The sequence below is a fragment of the Chenopodium quinoa genome, unplaced genomic scaffold (assembly GCF_001683475.1).
Source record: "Chenopodium quinoa cultivar QQ74 unplaced genomic scaffold, ASM168347v1, whole genome shotgun sequence".
Taxonomy (NCBI): Eukaryota; Viridiplantae; Streptophyta; class Magnoliopsida; order Caryophyllales; family Amaranthaceae; genus Chenopodium; species Chenopodium quinoa.
Window position 1 is genome coordinate 665,416 of NW_018743894.1, and position 16,731 is coordinate 682,146.

Consider the following 16,731-nt stretch of genomic DNA (forward strand, 5'->3'; position numbering starts at 1 on the left):
GGATTTTTACACGTAGGAAATTTGAGGAAAATCTTTCACAACTAGGATCAAATAATGCTGTGCAAAACTGGAAAATTTATCGAGCACAGAAAGCTGCTGAGGCATGTAGGAACTAGCGTCAGCGAATAAAGACTAGGGCCAAATTTTGACGTTTGCGCCAGGTGACAGCTTCTGTCGCCAGGCGCTAAAGCCAAAAAGTGGAGCTGGACTCTGGTTGCTGGCGCCAAGTTCTTCCAATACCGAGCCAGAAATATGCGTTCTAATTTCGACCAGTTTTTAGCACTGTTTGCTCGATCCTACTTCCTGATTGAGTTTTTCTCTCTTTTTTGAAACCCATATGCGTTCTACATATGGACATAACACTCTAGGAATTCATGCTCCGTCTACCTAATTGAACGCTCTGAGCAACAAAGGGTACATCCGAGAATGTTGAATTCACCAAACTATGGAAGCGAGTTTTTCTAAACTCGCGGTGTCCCATCCACTCGCGCCAACCCTTCATGGTAAGGCTTCCGCGCGGTGCATCTGGACAATTAACCATGGACCCTCTATTGACTAACCCATATCCAAAACTTTAGAGAACTAGAGCCATGGTTAGGTTGCAAACTCATTGCATCATGTTGGGTCTACTTAACTAATTGTGCATTATTGGTTGTGCATACTTTATGTGTTTTTTCCTAACCGTTTGTTTGACTTGTGCTAAGATAAAATAAATTGATTTATGACTAAAATAACTTTGCCTAATTGATTAATTAATTAATTAATGTGAGTAAATAAAGTTTAATATTTAATCAGAGTTGACTTGGTACGACTTTAGGCATACCCTGTAGAGTAATAATACCTAAAATAGTTTCAGATCGACGCTCTAGCAATGGCGCCAAAATTTGAACTGAAGCGCCACTCTATGGAGTGTAGCGCCTGGCGACAGTCCTGTCGTGTGGTGCTACACTACAAAGAGAGGCGCCAGTCCTGTCATTTTGACGACAGTTCGGTTTATTGCTGAGTCATCACTTTATGTCTAATTGAGAAGTTTTCCAGTCGATTCGGTTAATTGTTACAGGTAATTATACCTTGTTTAGTCATTAATCGAGTCTAAGCACTAAGTCCCATGGTCTTACACAAGAGTTAAAGCATGTCACTTACACTCACTATATAAAGCACACACTAATATACACTTTGACAATGTCTAAGGGAGTCTTGTATGCGCGTTTTTTCCGTCATTTTTTAAGGGGAGTAAGTCGGATATTAATCCTCCAAATAAATTAACTTGTTTAAAACCTATACTTAACTCCCAAAAATATATACCTTATTTTTGCCAAAAATATGCACCTATTTTTGATTTTTCTCTTTCAAACCGTAAAGTCAAGATCAATTTGAGTCAAATAATTAAAACAAAAATGGTTTAATTTACAGCGCATGGTCAAGAAAGGAAGGGCGTTTAATCAGAGACAATCTTTTTATCCAAGTCCAACTTTTCGACAAACCCATCACTCGTAAGAGGAAAGCTAAGACAATAATGGCAACTCAAGAGGAAGTCAATGAGCTCAGAAACCAACTTATTAATGTGACTAAGGCGTTAAAGGTTGTAACCCTCAAGATTGATTATCTTGTGAAACAACAACAGATGGACTTCATGCAAGAGAGTCTGAGCAAACTGTCTAGTGACTACAAGTTTCAAGGTATTAGCTCACAAGGGGTCTCGGTGGACAAGGATCTTCTTCCGCAGAAGTTCAATGCCAACGACATCCCGAAATTCAAAGCAACTAATAACCCTTACTTTCATTTAAGAGCCTTCGAAACAATAATGAGTATTAAGGGTATCGACAAGAAGGTGTTTACATCTCTGTTCACACTATCTCTCGAAACCGTTTGGCAACAATGGTTCTTTTCTCTTGAGAAAGAAAGAACCTCTACTTGGGATTCCATAGTAAACGCTTTCATTGATAGATACATATGCAATATTCAAGTTGAGACCGACTATAGGGAACTTGAAATCCTCAAGCAGAAAGAGAATGAAGGTTTCACCTCTTTCTTTAATAAATGGATAAAAACCTCTGCTAAGATGATTGAGGTGCAAAGCGAAAAAGAGTCTGTAAGGTTATTCATCAAAAACCTTCAAGAGAAGTACTCCAAGCATCTCAAATACCAGAATAATCTCCATACCTTCAAGGCCGTCTATGACATTGGAATTAATATTGAAGACGACCTAGCCAAGTTGAAAGCTGCTAACAATAACTCCAACAGTGGCTGGAAAGGCAAGAAGAACGACAATCCTTCTTCTTCCAAAACCACCCACTCAAACAATGTTGGAACTTTTAACTTAAGTGAAGTCCTTTCTATGAATAATCAAGGACAAAAGAAACCATTTAGGAGGAACTTTACACCTATTGGCATGAGTTATGACACCGCATTTGACCGATTAAATGCAAAAGGTCTTATAACTCCTATTTGGACCGTTTGGGGACCCACCAGTCGAGAAGAAGACGGCTAACTGGAACCCCAATGCAAATTGCAAGTATCACCAAGGCAGGGGCCATCTTACTGAGAACTGTTGGAAACTTAAGGAAGCTATCCAAGACTTAATCGACAATAACAAACTACCATTGCCTCCTGCCAGTAAGAAGCCAAGTATTGAAAATGTGCCTCTCGCTCTCTCCTTGGCCATATCTGATGAGGAAAACGAGGTTGATCCCTCATCTCCCATCAAACATGTCGAAGAAATCCATGCTATCGAAGAAGAGGAGGAGATCTTTTTCAATGCCGTGGATAACCTTCCAGAATTTGCAAGTAAAGAGGACATACAATTGCTTACACTGTCCATGATGGAAGGATCAAACTTGCTACGTGAAGCCCTCAAAGTTGTGAAGGAACTTCAGAAGAAGTATGACGAGGTTCCACCCTCGAAAAATAAACCTAGGAAAGAGTTCACACCCAAGGGAATGACCTACGATGCGAAACACTTTCCTTTACAAGTAATCGATAAACCCAAGAAGAGTAATAGACTCTACAATCCAATTGGGATTCCATGTGCATAAATGTTCAATATGCTCTCCGAGAGTAGCGAGGTCAACCCTCTCGAATAGAGACCATTTGAATTGTTAAAAAGGACAGATAGATTTTATTGTCAATATCATCAATCAGGGGGTCACACTATTGAAAATTGTTTTAAATTCAAGGATTTAATTCATAAATTGATTGATGATAAAAGGGTAGTCCAAGTTCCACAAGAAGAAGACGTAAATATTAATGGAGTTTTGGATAGAGACGAAGAAGACGTTTACTTGAAAGACATGGTAGGACCTCCAACTTCGGTGTTATATGCCATGGATGACTTTTGGATTGAAGAAGATTCATCAATAGACATCCTCATAATATCCGGGAGAATGCAACCTCATATTTCGACACAACCTATGCCAACCACACAACAAGTTCCCATACCTATCATAAAAGATAATGACATTGTCAAACAGTTCAAGAAAACCAAGGTTGAAATGAACGTATGGAAGCTTCTGGAAACGTCTCGAGAACATAGGTTGGCTGTAATGAATGCCTTAGATAAGATAGGGATAGATTCTGACAACACTCTTGAGGGGTTGGCTAATTTCCTCACGAGTGATCTCCCTAGTCCTATCAACTTGATCACCTTTTCCGACAAGGATTTACCTCCAGAAGGTGACAAACATTCTAAGGCATTAAACCTCACAGTAGTTTTCAAGAGAATGAACGTCCCTTTGACTCTTGTAGACAATGGATCAGCCATTAATGTCTGTCCAATTAGAACTGCAAGAATGCTAGGCATAAGGGATGAAGACCTAACCCCTTCAACGCAAGGAATAAGAGCCTATGACAACACTCGTCGTCAAGCTCTTGGTAAAATTACTACGAATGTAACGGCGGGAGCGATAGAACACGGTACTATGTTCTAAGTAGTAGATATTAAAGCTTCGTTCAATCTATTATTGGAACACCCTTGGCTTCATGACCTAAAGGCCGTCCCCTCATCTCTCCACCAACAGGTAAAGGTTATAGTTGGAGGTATTCCCATTACAATCGATGCTTCACCCATGAGAATTAAAGTTATAGAGAATCCAATAATTAATGTGGAGCACGATGAAGACGATGAAGATTTGTGGGGCTTTAATGAAGAGGTCTCCTTAATTGAGGAGGATGAAAGGACCCCTCTCTGCCACGATCCCCACTCCAATATGATCATGAAGGCTATTCTGAAGAAGCAAGGACATTTTCCTGGGATGACCCTAGGAAAGAAGTAAGGAATAGCAAAACCGCTGGAATCACCTGGCCTGCCTAAATAAGACACTTTCGAACTTGGTTTCGAACCGACTCGGAAAGATCTCAAGCGAGCCCAAGAAAAGTCAAAGGCACGTAGGGACGCTTGCATCCGAAAGAAAGCAATCCCAATGGATCAGTATCCGCTTACCCTTAATGTACAATTTATAAAAGAAGGAGAAGACTATCCATGCTATGAATTTCCCGAACCATTTGTCGTAAATGGCATAAGGCAACCGGGATTCAAAATTTATTTAGATTGCTACTTCATAGATGAAATCCCAACTCCTGTCAGAAAGGAGAAAGCACCCCCAAGCTTTGACTTTAATGTCATGGGATTACTATTTGGGCGAGAAAAAGATGATCCAACCTACAAAGAGGATGACTCCTCGCTCATCCAAACAGTCCTACAAAGTGAAATCTTTGATCCCTCAAAGCTCATCATTAATCATCAATCATCAAGATGGAAAGTAAGGAGCGAAAGCCTAGCCCTTTACCAAACTTATCTGGAAACCCTGACTAATCAGTTAGAGATGGTAGAATACACATATCTACCTAGAGAAGAAAATCAAGTTGCTGATGCCTTGGCAAGGCTAGCCTCAATGGTTAGGATTCCTACAAAAATCGAGCAAATGCCTCTAACTATAGAAAAACGGAACAAACCGGCCTATATTCAAGCTATAGAAGATTATGAAGTAATCCAGGATGAAGAAGAAGAAGAAGAACCATGGTATACGGATATACTCAACTATGTCACCAAAGGAGAATACCCTCCTAATGCTGACAAAAGATCAAAACGAGTATTAAGACTCTTGGCTTACCAATACATACTTATAGACAACGAGCTACACAAAAGGATACCTAAGCGTCGAGCTCTCTTATGTTTAGGAAAAAAGGATGCCCAAAGAGCAATGAGGATAGTCCACGAAGGAATTTGTGGAACTCACGTAAATGGAAAAATGTTAGTCCAAAAGATAATGCGAGAAGCACTACTAGAAATAGGCAAAATAGCGACGGTTTACTTCCGACGGACGGTTTTTCCGTCGCAAAATTCAAAAATTACGACGGATTTTTTTCCCTCACAACTTTACGACGGATTTAAATATCTACGACAAAAAAATGAAAATTACGAGGGAAAAAAATTATGTCCCAAGATTATACGTTTTTTAAAAAATACCCAAATTGGACTAAACCTAAAAAATCGAATTGGAAACAGAAGAAAGAGAAGGAGAGAGAAAGAGAGAGGGAAAGAGAAAAAGGGGCATCCGTCGCCGGCCGTCCCGATTCTGGCGCCGGTCTTCACCAATCTGCCGCCGACGAAGACCAAAACAAAAGGAGGACGAAAAGGAGAAAGAGGACGAAAAGGAGAAAGCGAAAGAGGACGAAAAGGAGAAAGAGAAAGAGGTCGAGCCTCCGTTTTCCGGCGACCCTCCGTTGACGCTTCCGGTTGTTGCCGGCGCCGCGTCTAGGTAAGTTGTTTTTGTTTTTTGTTGTTGTTTTTTTTTTTTATTCGGTTTTTTTTACAACACATTCAAATCTGCAGCCTTCCTTGACACCACAACCGCAGCCTCCCTCGACCACCGCAGCCTCCGGCCTCCTCCTTTCCCTCGGCGTGGCTGAAGCAGTTGGTAAGTTGTCCTTTCCTCAATTTTTTTTTAATTTTTTTTAATAATAAACTCTTATTTATTTAATTTAATTATTTTTTTAAAATATTTTGTATGTAGGATTTGTACAATTTGTCAAAAAACAAGTGCAGATCTAAAGGTTAGTCACATTACAAACCCTAATATAATGTGTTTTAGTTTAGTTTAGTTACTTTTTTTTGTGTAAGTATGTTAGTTTAGTTTAGTTTAGTTTAATTTTCAATGTGGTTTAATTTAGTTTAGTTTTACTAAAGTATATTAGATTAGTTTAATATTATGAAACTTTAGTTTAGTTTATTTTAATATAATGTGGTTTAATTTAGTTTAGTTTTACTAAAGTATATTAGATTAGTTTAATATTATGAAACTGTAGGTACGTTTTGTTTGTTTTGTTTAATATGATGTATGTTAGATTACTTTAGTTCATTATAATCTTCTTACTTAAGTATAATTTTTTATAATGCATGTTACTATATTTAATATTATGATATGTTAGTTTAGTTTGGTTTGATTTGTTTATATTAATGTTAAGGTTTTATGATATGTTTGTTTATGTTAAGTTTAATTATGATATATTTGTATAATTTTTTGTATGTTAGTTAAGTATATATATTTTTTAAAAAAATCATTTGCATAATCATATGCCTAGATACCCGTTCAAGGCATACACATTAGGAGTATGTCTTGATTAGTCCCCGGTTGGGATTGTCCTTGTACGTTTATTCTCACTTAGGTGGTGAATGTATTCCTTTGTTTTAATTCTAAGGAAGATCCTTGCTTGTCATTTCTCTACAATGTTCTCTAGGTACATATATAGGTGTTTCTAATTGCCTATATTGTGTACTCGGGGAACTGTAGGGAGATGCTGGCGGATTTTCCATAGAATTGAAATTCTGGCATACATTCACTAGTGAGATTGAACGTACAAGGATGGGGTAGGTTGGAGTGATAAGGACCCTTGGAAATCATTTCTCTTCTCATTTGCATTTCCATAAAAGTTTGATCTACAATGAATATATATTGTGCTTTATGACTAATGTGATTAATGGCATATATGTTAGTTGTGTAGAACTTGTAATCATGAAACGAAAAGAACGTAGCTGGATGTACGAAAGGAAGGTTGGGAATTCTATTAATCCTGAGTTCTTGAAGGGGGTAGATGAATTCCTTAAATATGTGGAAGATCATCCCGAGAGTAGAAACCCGAATGAAGTTAGGTGTCCATGTTTTAAATGCAAAAACAAACGTCTCTGGGATCCAGATACGGTCAAACTTCATTTGTATCGCAGCGATTTTTTACCTAATTACTACGAGTGGATGTGTCATGGGGAAGGGTTTCTAGGAACTCGTAGAAGGGAGTCATATGAATATCGTGAAATGGTTTTGGATGCCTTTGGTCAGTCTCAAGATCAAGGCCATTCCGAAGAGCCACCTGTTTTATTAGAGGAGGATCCTAATGCACAAGCCAAGCCATTTTTTGATTTGTTAAGGGCTTCTGAACAACCGTTGTACGAAGGGAGTTCATTGTCTGTGTTAGAGATGGCTTCTAGAATCACTAGCCTAAAGTGTGAGTATAATTTGCCGCACAGATGTGTTGATGGATTTGCTTATTTGGTTAATGAAGCGATTCCTAACAACAACCACATGGCCGAGACATTCTATGAGGTCAAGAAAATTGTTAAGGGGTTAGAGCTGCCCCATGAAAAGATTCATGCATGCTCGAAAGGATGTATGTTGTTTTGGAAAGATTATGCTCAATTATCTACATGTAGGGTGTGTGGCAACGACCGATACAAGAATACTTCTAAAGGTAGCTTAGTGCCTTTGAATGTTCTATTTTATTTCCCTATCACACCTAGGTTGCAAAGGCTTTTTGCAACTAAAAACATTTATGAGGAAATGACATGGCATGCTAAAAATCCTCGAGTTCAAGGCACAATGGCACACCCTAGCGATAGTGAAGCGTGGAAACACTTAGATAGTTGCTTTCCTGAGTTTGCCTCTAAACCTCGTAATGTTCGACTTGGCCTATGTACGGATGGATTTGCTCCACATGGTCAGTTTGGGGGACAATATTCATGTTGACCTGTCATTTTGATCCCTTATAACTTGCCTCCGTCAATGTGTATGAAAAGACAGTTCATGTTTCTTTCGTTACTCGTTCCTGGTCCTAAAAACCCTAAGGGCAACTTGGATGTTTACATGCAGCCGCTCATACACGAGTTGAAACAGTTGTGGGAAGTTGGGGCAAATACTTACGATATTTCGAGAAAACAAAATTTCAATCTTCGAGCAGCCATCCTATGGACCGTTAGTGACTTCCCGGCTTATGGTATGTTATCTGGTTGGACCACAGCCGGTAAGAAGGCTTGTCCATATTGCATGGAGAAAAGCAAAGCATTTTGGCTCGAAAATTGTGGTAAGGTTTCTTGGTTTGACTGCCATCGTCAATTCCTACTGACAAATCATCCTTTTCTAAATAGTAAAAATGCAATTTGTAAAAACAAAGTCGAAAAAGGTTCACCACCTCACATCATTTCAGGAGAGGAACTTTGGGAATGTGTGAAAAACCTCCCGAAAGCAACAGATGGCCCCGAGGCACTGAAACGTGTCAAGAATGCAAAAAAAGGGTGGTTCAAGCAAAGCACTCTATGAGACCTTCCATATTGGAAACATCTGCTTGTTCGTCACAACTTAGATGTCATGCACGTTGAAAAAAACTTTTTTGATCAGTTGATTCACACTATAATGGACGTGAAAAAGGAATCTTGTGACACCCCATCAGCTCGGAATGACATTGCTAAATACTGTAAACGGCCCCAGCTACATCTTCAAGAGGATGATAAAGGAAAAGAATTCATGCCAAAGGCTCCATTTGCTCTTGACAAGGCTCAGAGAAAGGTTTTGTGTAAGTGGGTCAAACAGCTGCGGTTTCCTGATGATTACGCTTCCAATTTGAGCCGATGCGTTGAGTTGCAATCAGGTAAGTTACATGGAATGAAAAGTCATGATTGTCACGTGTTCATGGAGAGGTTGTTGCCCACTGCTTTGAGAGAATTGGTCCCTACCCATATATGGAATGCAATTACAGAAATAAGCCAATTCTTTCGCGATTTATGTTGCTACACAATTACAGTTAGCGACATGGAGCGATTGGAAAAAAACATAGCTGAGATCCTATGCAAGCTTGAGAAGGTTTTCCCCCCATCTTTGTTCAACTCCATGGAGCATTTTTCATTTGCCATATGAGGGCAAGTTATGTGGACCTGTTCAATATCGGTGGATGTATCCTTTCGAAAGGTAAAAACAAAGTCCTTTCTCAACTCTTACTTTCATCTCTTTCATTGATTTCCGTTACTTATACTTCTACGGCTACATAAACATAATTACAGGTTCCTCAATCACCTGAAACGAAAAATTGGTAATAAGGCTCATGTTGAAGGTTCCATATGCAACGCTTATCTCACTGAAGAGATATCAAACTTCTGCTCCAATTACTTTCAGCCCTCAGTTGACACAAAAACACGAGATCTAGGTCGAAATGTGAATGCTGATGTGGAATCCCCGGCTGACAACGATGAAATCCCAAATCTGTTCACGGTGGATAAGGGTCGTGTGTAAAATTTGGGTAAAACTCGGTATTTAGATGACAAGGAACTCGAACGTGCTCATTTGTTCGTTTTAAGAAATACCGGCATTCTTGTTGAATACGAAAGGTATATATGTTTACGATAAACTTTTGAAAATCCCTTAAATTTAATATAATTGCTGCAATGATTAACCATGTGTCATTAATCTATTAGGCAGTTTTAGGACTACATTCTTAGTACTCGAAATTATTTGCGTTGAGAAGATGTCATGGAGAAATGCGAAAGTGAATTCCCTGATTGGTTTCATCACAAGGTGATAATACCTTTCGAACATTGCATCTCGATTAATTTGTGATAATATAATAATATATTACATTTCAATTAGTGTGACGCTTGTATTCGTAACGGTTATAGGTGAGAGAACAAAAACTAAGTTCCGATGTGTTGCGAGCATTGTCTATGAGGCCTTTCAAGCGTGTTCGAACTTGGAACCAGATATTTGTCGGTGGCTTTAATTTCCACACACAGTCCTATGGAAAACATAAATCTACGATGAATTACGGGGTGTGTGTCTCAAGTGAGGACGGTGGAGAGTACTTTGCCATTTTAAACGACATAATTGAACTTGTCTACACCGGTCCCGAAAAAGAGTACAAGACTATTTTGTTTAGTTGTAGTTGGATGGATTGTGGTAAAGGAATGAACATTCATGAACAATATAAGCTTGTCGAAGTAAATCATACTAAGAAGTATCCCAAGTATGATCCATTTGTCTTATCTTACCAAGTGTCTCAAGTGTATTATGCATCTTACCCTAGCCTTAAACGTGATCGGGTTCAATGGTGGGCTGTATTTAGAACTCAAGCAAGGTTGGTGATTGATGCTCCGGTGGATTTAGAGTTTTTGCAGGGTCCTTCCCCACAAGTACATGCAACGCTTTGTCCACCAAATGACATTCCAGACTATGAACTTGATAGTGATGATGATGATGACGATGGCTTTATTATCTCAAGCGATGAAGAAGAAGAAGAAATCATTGGCTCCAGTGACAGTGACGAAGAAGAGGACATCGATGTATTTTTAGATGACACTAGTGATAGTAATAATGATAGTGATAATGATAGTGGTAGTAGTGATAAGAGTAATGAAGAGGAGAATATGTAGTTACTCCTTTTACTATTGTCTTCGAATGTTTAGTTTTTAATGACTACTCGGATTTGTAATATTGCATTACATTTTTGGTATCATTTTATTATTTTAATGTCTTATGGATCTAGTTTATGAATTTACAATGTGCGATTATGGTACTAATAACTTTTTCAGGTGGTCATCATGGGAGGAGGAAATAAAGGAGAAACGTCCAAGAGGAGAAAGTCTAAGGGGAAATCTCCGGTTGTACGTGTTGACGAGGATGAGTCAATGGAGGAAGCAGAGGCACATGATTTGGGGGCCTCTCAAGAAATCGTCAGAAATGTACAAGGGCAACAGGAGCAACAACAACTTCAGGAACAAGAGCTACAGGACCCGCATCCTAATGACTTGCTAAAGTTGGACCCTTCCACACTTTGGTGCGTATGTATTTGTATAATGAAATATCCTTAAATTCATATTTACTTTGATAAAGTGAATTTCTATTACTTTAACCATGTTTTGTTCACTTTTTGTTGATTATCTACTTACATGAATGTCTATCCTTTATTATAGGTTTGATGATAGGCTGGTGAAGAATGTGCTCTTCGACTCGCTAACCGGCTACTATGTTCAGCCTTGGAGGAATTATGGAGAAGTTGATGAAGATTCTAGAGAGCACTTTTGGAACTTGCTCAACGTATGATAACTTTAACCTAACATAATACATGTTTTATAAATTATATTGATGGAGTTGAATTTTGTAATAAAGACATTTTCTTGATTTGCAGAAAAAATTCAAGTGGGCACCTGAGTTAAACAACCAAGTGAAGGACACTTTCGAAGAAAAGTTTGCAAATCGCCTACGTGACACATTCTACAACATCACACACAGAATGAATGGTCGCAAACCAAGATGGCTTAATAAGGATGTCCACGAAGGCATGATGAAAATTGTTGCCACCGATCCAAAATATCAGAAGCGGTCGGAACAAAATAAGAAGAACCAAAGAGGCGGGTCCATGGAAAATGTCGTTGAACCGACCCACATTCAAGGTTCAATGTCATCTGTACAACATGATAAAAAGATGGTAAGGTTACTACAATATGTCCAGTAACAATTATGTCATTTGTCTATTAATGAATTTTGGTGGGCTAACATGTTTTCATTGATTTTCTACATGTACATATAAAGGCTGCAAAAAACCAAGGCCAATTACCAAATGCCCATGATCTATTCTTGAAGACACACTTCAAGGAAGTGCCTGGTAAAGGCCAAGTGGCTGCCAACAACAAAGCAAAAAGGATTGCGGTAAACACTTATTATATGAGTTGAAATATGGCAAATTAGCAAAGTAGAACTCAATATATGCTTATTTTGAATGAATTTGGATGAGTTAGGGTCGAACATTGACATATGTGCTCATTTGTCTTAATTTCTATCCTTAGGCACTTAAAAGAAATTGATATTGGAATGTTAGAAGAAAGAACGAGTCCATTTGCTTGAAAACTTAGAAAATAGGCATGGTTTTAGCCATATAGGCCAAATTTGGATGATTTTGGAGGAGTAAGGGTTGAAAATTGGCATATGTGCTTATTTATCTTAATTTATATTTTTAGGCACTTAAAAGAAATTGATATTGGAATGTTAGAAGAAAGAACGAGTCCATTTGCTTAAAAACTTAGAAAATAGGCATGGTTTTAGCCATATAGGCCAAATTTGGATGTTTTTGGAGGAGTGAGGGTTGAAAATTGACATATGTGCTTATTTATCTTAATTTATATCCATAGGCACTTAAAATAAATTGATATTGGAATGTTAGAAGAAAGAACGAGTCCATTTGCTAGAAAACTTAGAAAATAGGCATGGTTTTAGCCATATAGGCCAAATTTGGATGATTTTGGAGGAGTGAGGGTTGAAAATTGACATATGTGCTTATTTCCCTTAATTTCTATCCTTAGAATTATAATAAATTGATATTGGAATGTTAGTAGAAAGAACAAGTCCATTTGCTTGAAAACGTAGAAAATAGGCATGGTTTTAGCCATATAGGCCAAATTTGGATGATTTTGGAGGAGTGAAGGTTGAAAATTGACATATGTGCTTATTTCTCTTAATTTCTATCCTTAGTCACTTAAAAGAAATTTATATTGGAATGTTAGAAGAAAGAACGAGTCCATTTGCTTGAAAACGTAGAAAATAGGCATGGTTTTAGCCATATAAGGCCAAATTTGGATGATTTTGGAGGAGTGAGGGTTGAAAATTGACATATGTGCTTATTTCTCTTAATTTCTATCCTTAGAAACTTAAAAGAAATTGATATTGGAATGTTAGAAGAAAGAACGAGTCCATTTTCTTGAAAACGTAGAAAATAGGCATGGTTTTATCCATATAGGCCAAATTTGGATGATTTTGGAGGAGTGAGGGTTGAAAATTGACATATGTGCTTATTTATATTAATTTCTATCCTTAGGGACTTAAAATAAATTGATATTTTAATGTTATAAGAAAGAACGAGTCCATTTGCTAGAAAACTTAGAAAATAGGCATGGTTTTAGCCATATGGGCAAAATTTGGATGATTTTGGAGGAGTGAGGGTTGAAAATTGACATATGTGCTTATTTCCCTTAATTTCAATCCTTAGACACTTAAAATAAATTGATATTGGAATGTTAGAAGAAAGAAAGAGTCCATTTGCTTGAAAACTTAGAAAATAGGCATGGTTTTAGCCATATAGGCCAAATTTGGATGATTTTGGAGGAGTGACGGTTGAAAATTGACATATGTGCTTATTTATCTTAATTTCAATACTTTGGCACTTAAAAAACAATTGATATTGTAATGTTAGAAGAAAAAACGAGTCCATTCCTGAAAAACTTAGAAAATAGGCATGGTTTTAGCCATATAGGCCAAATTTGGATGATTTTGGAGGAGTGAGGGTTGAAAATTTACATATGTGCTTATTTCTCTTAATTTCTATCCTTAGACACTTAAATTAAATTGATATTGGAATGTTAGAAGAAAGAACGATTCCATTTGCTTGAAAACGTAGAAAATAGGCATGGTTTTAGCCATATAGGCCAAATTTGGATGATTTTGGAGGAGTGAAGGTTGAAAATTGACATGTGTGCTTATTTATCTTAATTTCTATCCTTAGTCACTTAAAAGAAATTGATATTGGAATTTTAGAAGAAAGATCGAGAACATTTTCTTGAAAACTTAGAAAATAGGCATGGTTTTAGCCATATAGGCCAAATTTGGATGATTTTGGAGGAGTGAGGGTTGAAAATTGACATATGTGCTTATTTCTCTTAATTTCTATCCCTAGGTACTTAAAAGCAATTGATATTGGAATGTTAGAAGAAATAACGAGTCCATTTGCTTGTAAACTTAGAAAATAGGCATGGTTTTAGCCATATAAGCCAAATTTGGAAGATTTTGGAGGAGTGAGGGTTTGAAAATTGACATATGTGCTTATTTCTCTTAATCTCTATCCTTAGGCACTTAAAAGCAATTGATATTGGAATGTTAGATGAAAGAAACCTTACATTTGCTTGAAAACTTAAAAAATAAGCATGGGTTTAGCCATATAGACCAAATTTGGATGATTTTGGATGAGTGAGGGTTGAAAATTGACATATGTGCTTAATTTTCTTAATTTCTATCCTTAGTCACCTGAAAGTATGCGATATAACTCCATATTGTTGGTTGTTTTTTTAACAATATTTTATTTTATCTTCAATATTTTGTAGGACACCTACCATAAGAAGCTCGAAGAAACAATGAGTCAGGGGATTCAGAAGAGTCCCAATGAGTTGTATTGGGAGTCGGTGAGTGGGCGCAATAAGAAGGGGCGTGTGAAGGGACTTGGCCAAAGTGCAGAGATCTACTATGGAAAACATGGTCGAGGTTCCCGTTCTTCACAGCAATACACGCCGTCTGTCATTTCTCAAATGCAAGACCAGATGGAACACAGGGTGCAAACTCTTCAAACTCAAATGGAAGCCCGAATGGCTGAAATGGAGAGGAGATACAAGGAGAGTTTCGATGAGATGATGAGTCGTCTCAACAACAACGACTCATGTTCCACCATTCATCCTCAGCATCGAGACCCTAGGAACGACCCGGGTGGTGGTGGAGCAGGCCAGGGTTTCCAGGCGATTCCGTAGCTTAGCTTTAGTCTAGCATAGAATCACTCTAACCTAGCTTTCGTTTGGTATAGATACCAAAATATGGACTATCTTTTGTACTAGGACATAATTATTATATATATATGTACATAACCCTAATTTCGTAGGTCGGTAATTAATTTTTTAAAAACAACAATTTTAGGACTCAATATTTATTTTTATTTTTTTGTCGATTTATCATTAAAAAAATTCAGGTTTGAAAATGCAGAAAATTACAAAAATTTGTTTTGGGCTAGAAATACAATTTGCGACGGAATATTTCGTCGTAATTTACATATTTGCGACGGAATTTTCCCTCGCACAATATAATTTGCGACGGAATTTTCCCTCGCAAAATATGATTTATGACGGAATTTTCCATCGTACAAATATACATTGCGACGGAAAACTTCCGTCGTATATTATATTTTGCGAGGGAAAATTCCGTCGCAAATCATATTTTGCGAGGGAATATTCCGTCGCAAATTATATTTTGCGAGGGAAAATTCCGTCGCAAATTATATTTTGCGAGGGAAAATTCCTTCGTAAATCATATTTTGCGACGGAACTCTTTCCGTCGCAAATTTGCGACGGAACTTCATCAAAGACCAATTCCAAGTCCGACGATATTATTTCCATTTTCCTACAAAGGGTTTTCCGACAACCATTTACGACGGAATTCCGTCGTAAACCAACTTTACGACGGAATTTACATAGTTTACGACGAACTTTTTCCGTCGCAATTAAGGTGTTTTCTAGTAGTGAAGGATACTATTGGACTACAATGAATAAGGATTACCATCAATACGTAAAAAGATGCCCTAAGTGCCAAATCAACGCTAATTTACAACATGTTCCTCCATCTTTGCTCTACACCTACACGTCGCCATGGCCATTCTCTACATGGGGAATTGACATCATCGGCAAAATCACTCCCCTAGGAATAGGAGGTCACGAATATATCTTAGTGGAAATTGATTACTTCACAAAGTGGGTCGAAGCACAATCATACGCCAAACTCACTGCAAAACATATAGCGCTCTTTATCGAAAGAAATATTATTTGTCGATATGGAGCCCCATATGAAATGATAAGTGACAATGGAACTCACTTTCAAGCCGAGTGTGAAGAATTGCTACAAAAATATGGTATTCAACATCATCATTCTTCTCCTTATTGATCTCAGGAAAATGGAGCAGTCGAAGCAGCTAATAAAAATTTAAAGACTATCATCGAGAAGATGATGGAAAATTACAAGGATTGGCCTGACAAACTTCACTTCGCATTGTGGGGTTATCGCACGTCAATTCGCACATCAACAGGAAATACGCCATTTTCCTTGGTTTATGGAATGAATGTCGTACAACCTATCGAGCTAGAGATTCCATCTCTATGCATCGCATTAGAAAGAAAACTCGATAAAGTTGAATGGACTAGGGCAAGATATGATGAGCTAATTTTACTTGATGAAAAACGACTAGAAGCTCTACATCACGCTCAATGTTACCAAACTCGTATGGCTAGGCATTTTAATAAGAAGGTCAAGACAAGAAACATTAAAGTAGGAGATTTGGTGTTAAAAGCATTAAGGAAAAATGTTTAAGATCCAAGGGAAAAATTCAGACCTAATTGGTTTGGGACCTACATTGTCAAAACAATCCTGTCAGGAGGTGCAGCAAAATTAACTGATATGGATGGCAATGAGTTCTAGAACATGACAAATCTTGACCAACTTAAAAAATACTACCCATAATTACTTGAGTAGGACACTCAAGAGAGCTACGTTTGGCCTGATTCCTTAAGAAAGGATACGTAGGCAACCATTTACGGGTGCGGCCACTTTATTTTTTTCAAACCTCGCATCCTAGACTTAATAAAAAATTCAACAAATGATTGACGAAACATCTGCGTCA

The 16,731-nt window shown here is 37.6% G+C and overlaps 2 protein-coding genes across 3 annotated transcripts; both read left to right on the forward strand.

Annotated features, from left to right (window-relative positions):
* The first annotated feature begins 5,242 nt into the window (after positions 1–5,242).
* Positions 5,243–14,955, forward strand: LOC110686826. 2 transcript variants are annotated; one of them, XM_021863414.1, is made up of 6 exons: positions 5,243–6,051; positions 10,844–11,088; positions 11,225–11,348; positions 11,440–11,739; positions 11,844–11,960; positions 14,402–14,955. In XM_021863414.1, exons 2-6 carry the CDS (start codon positions 10,853–10,855, stop codon positions 14,816–14,818), a joined length of 1,194 nt encoding a protein of 397 aa, XP_021719106.1. In that variant the 5' UTR covers positions 5,243–6,051; positions 10,844–10,852; the 3' UTR covers positions 14,819–14,955. The 2 variants fall into 2 exon arrangements, with proteins under 2 accessions (XP_021719106.1, XP_021719107.1); XM_021863415.1 differs by lacking the exon at positions 5,243–6,051 and having other exon boundaries at positions 10,805–11,088.
* Positions 7,011–8,015, forward strand: LOC110686864. The gene has a single exon (XM_021863473.1). It carries the CDS (start codon positions 7,011–7,013, stop codon positions 8,013–8,015), a length of 1,005 nt encoding a protein of 334 aa, XP_021719165.1.
* Positions 14,956–16,731: the final 1,776 nt, after the last annotated feature.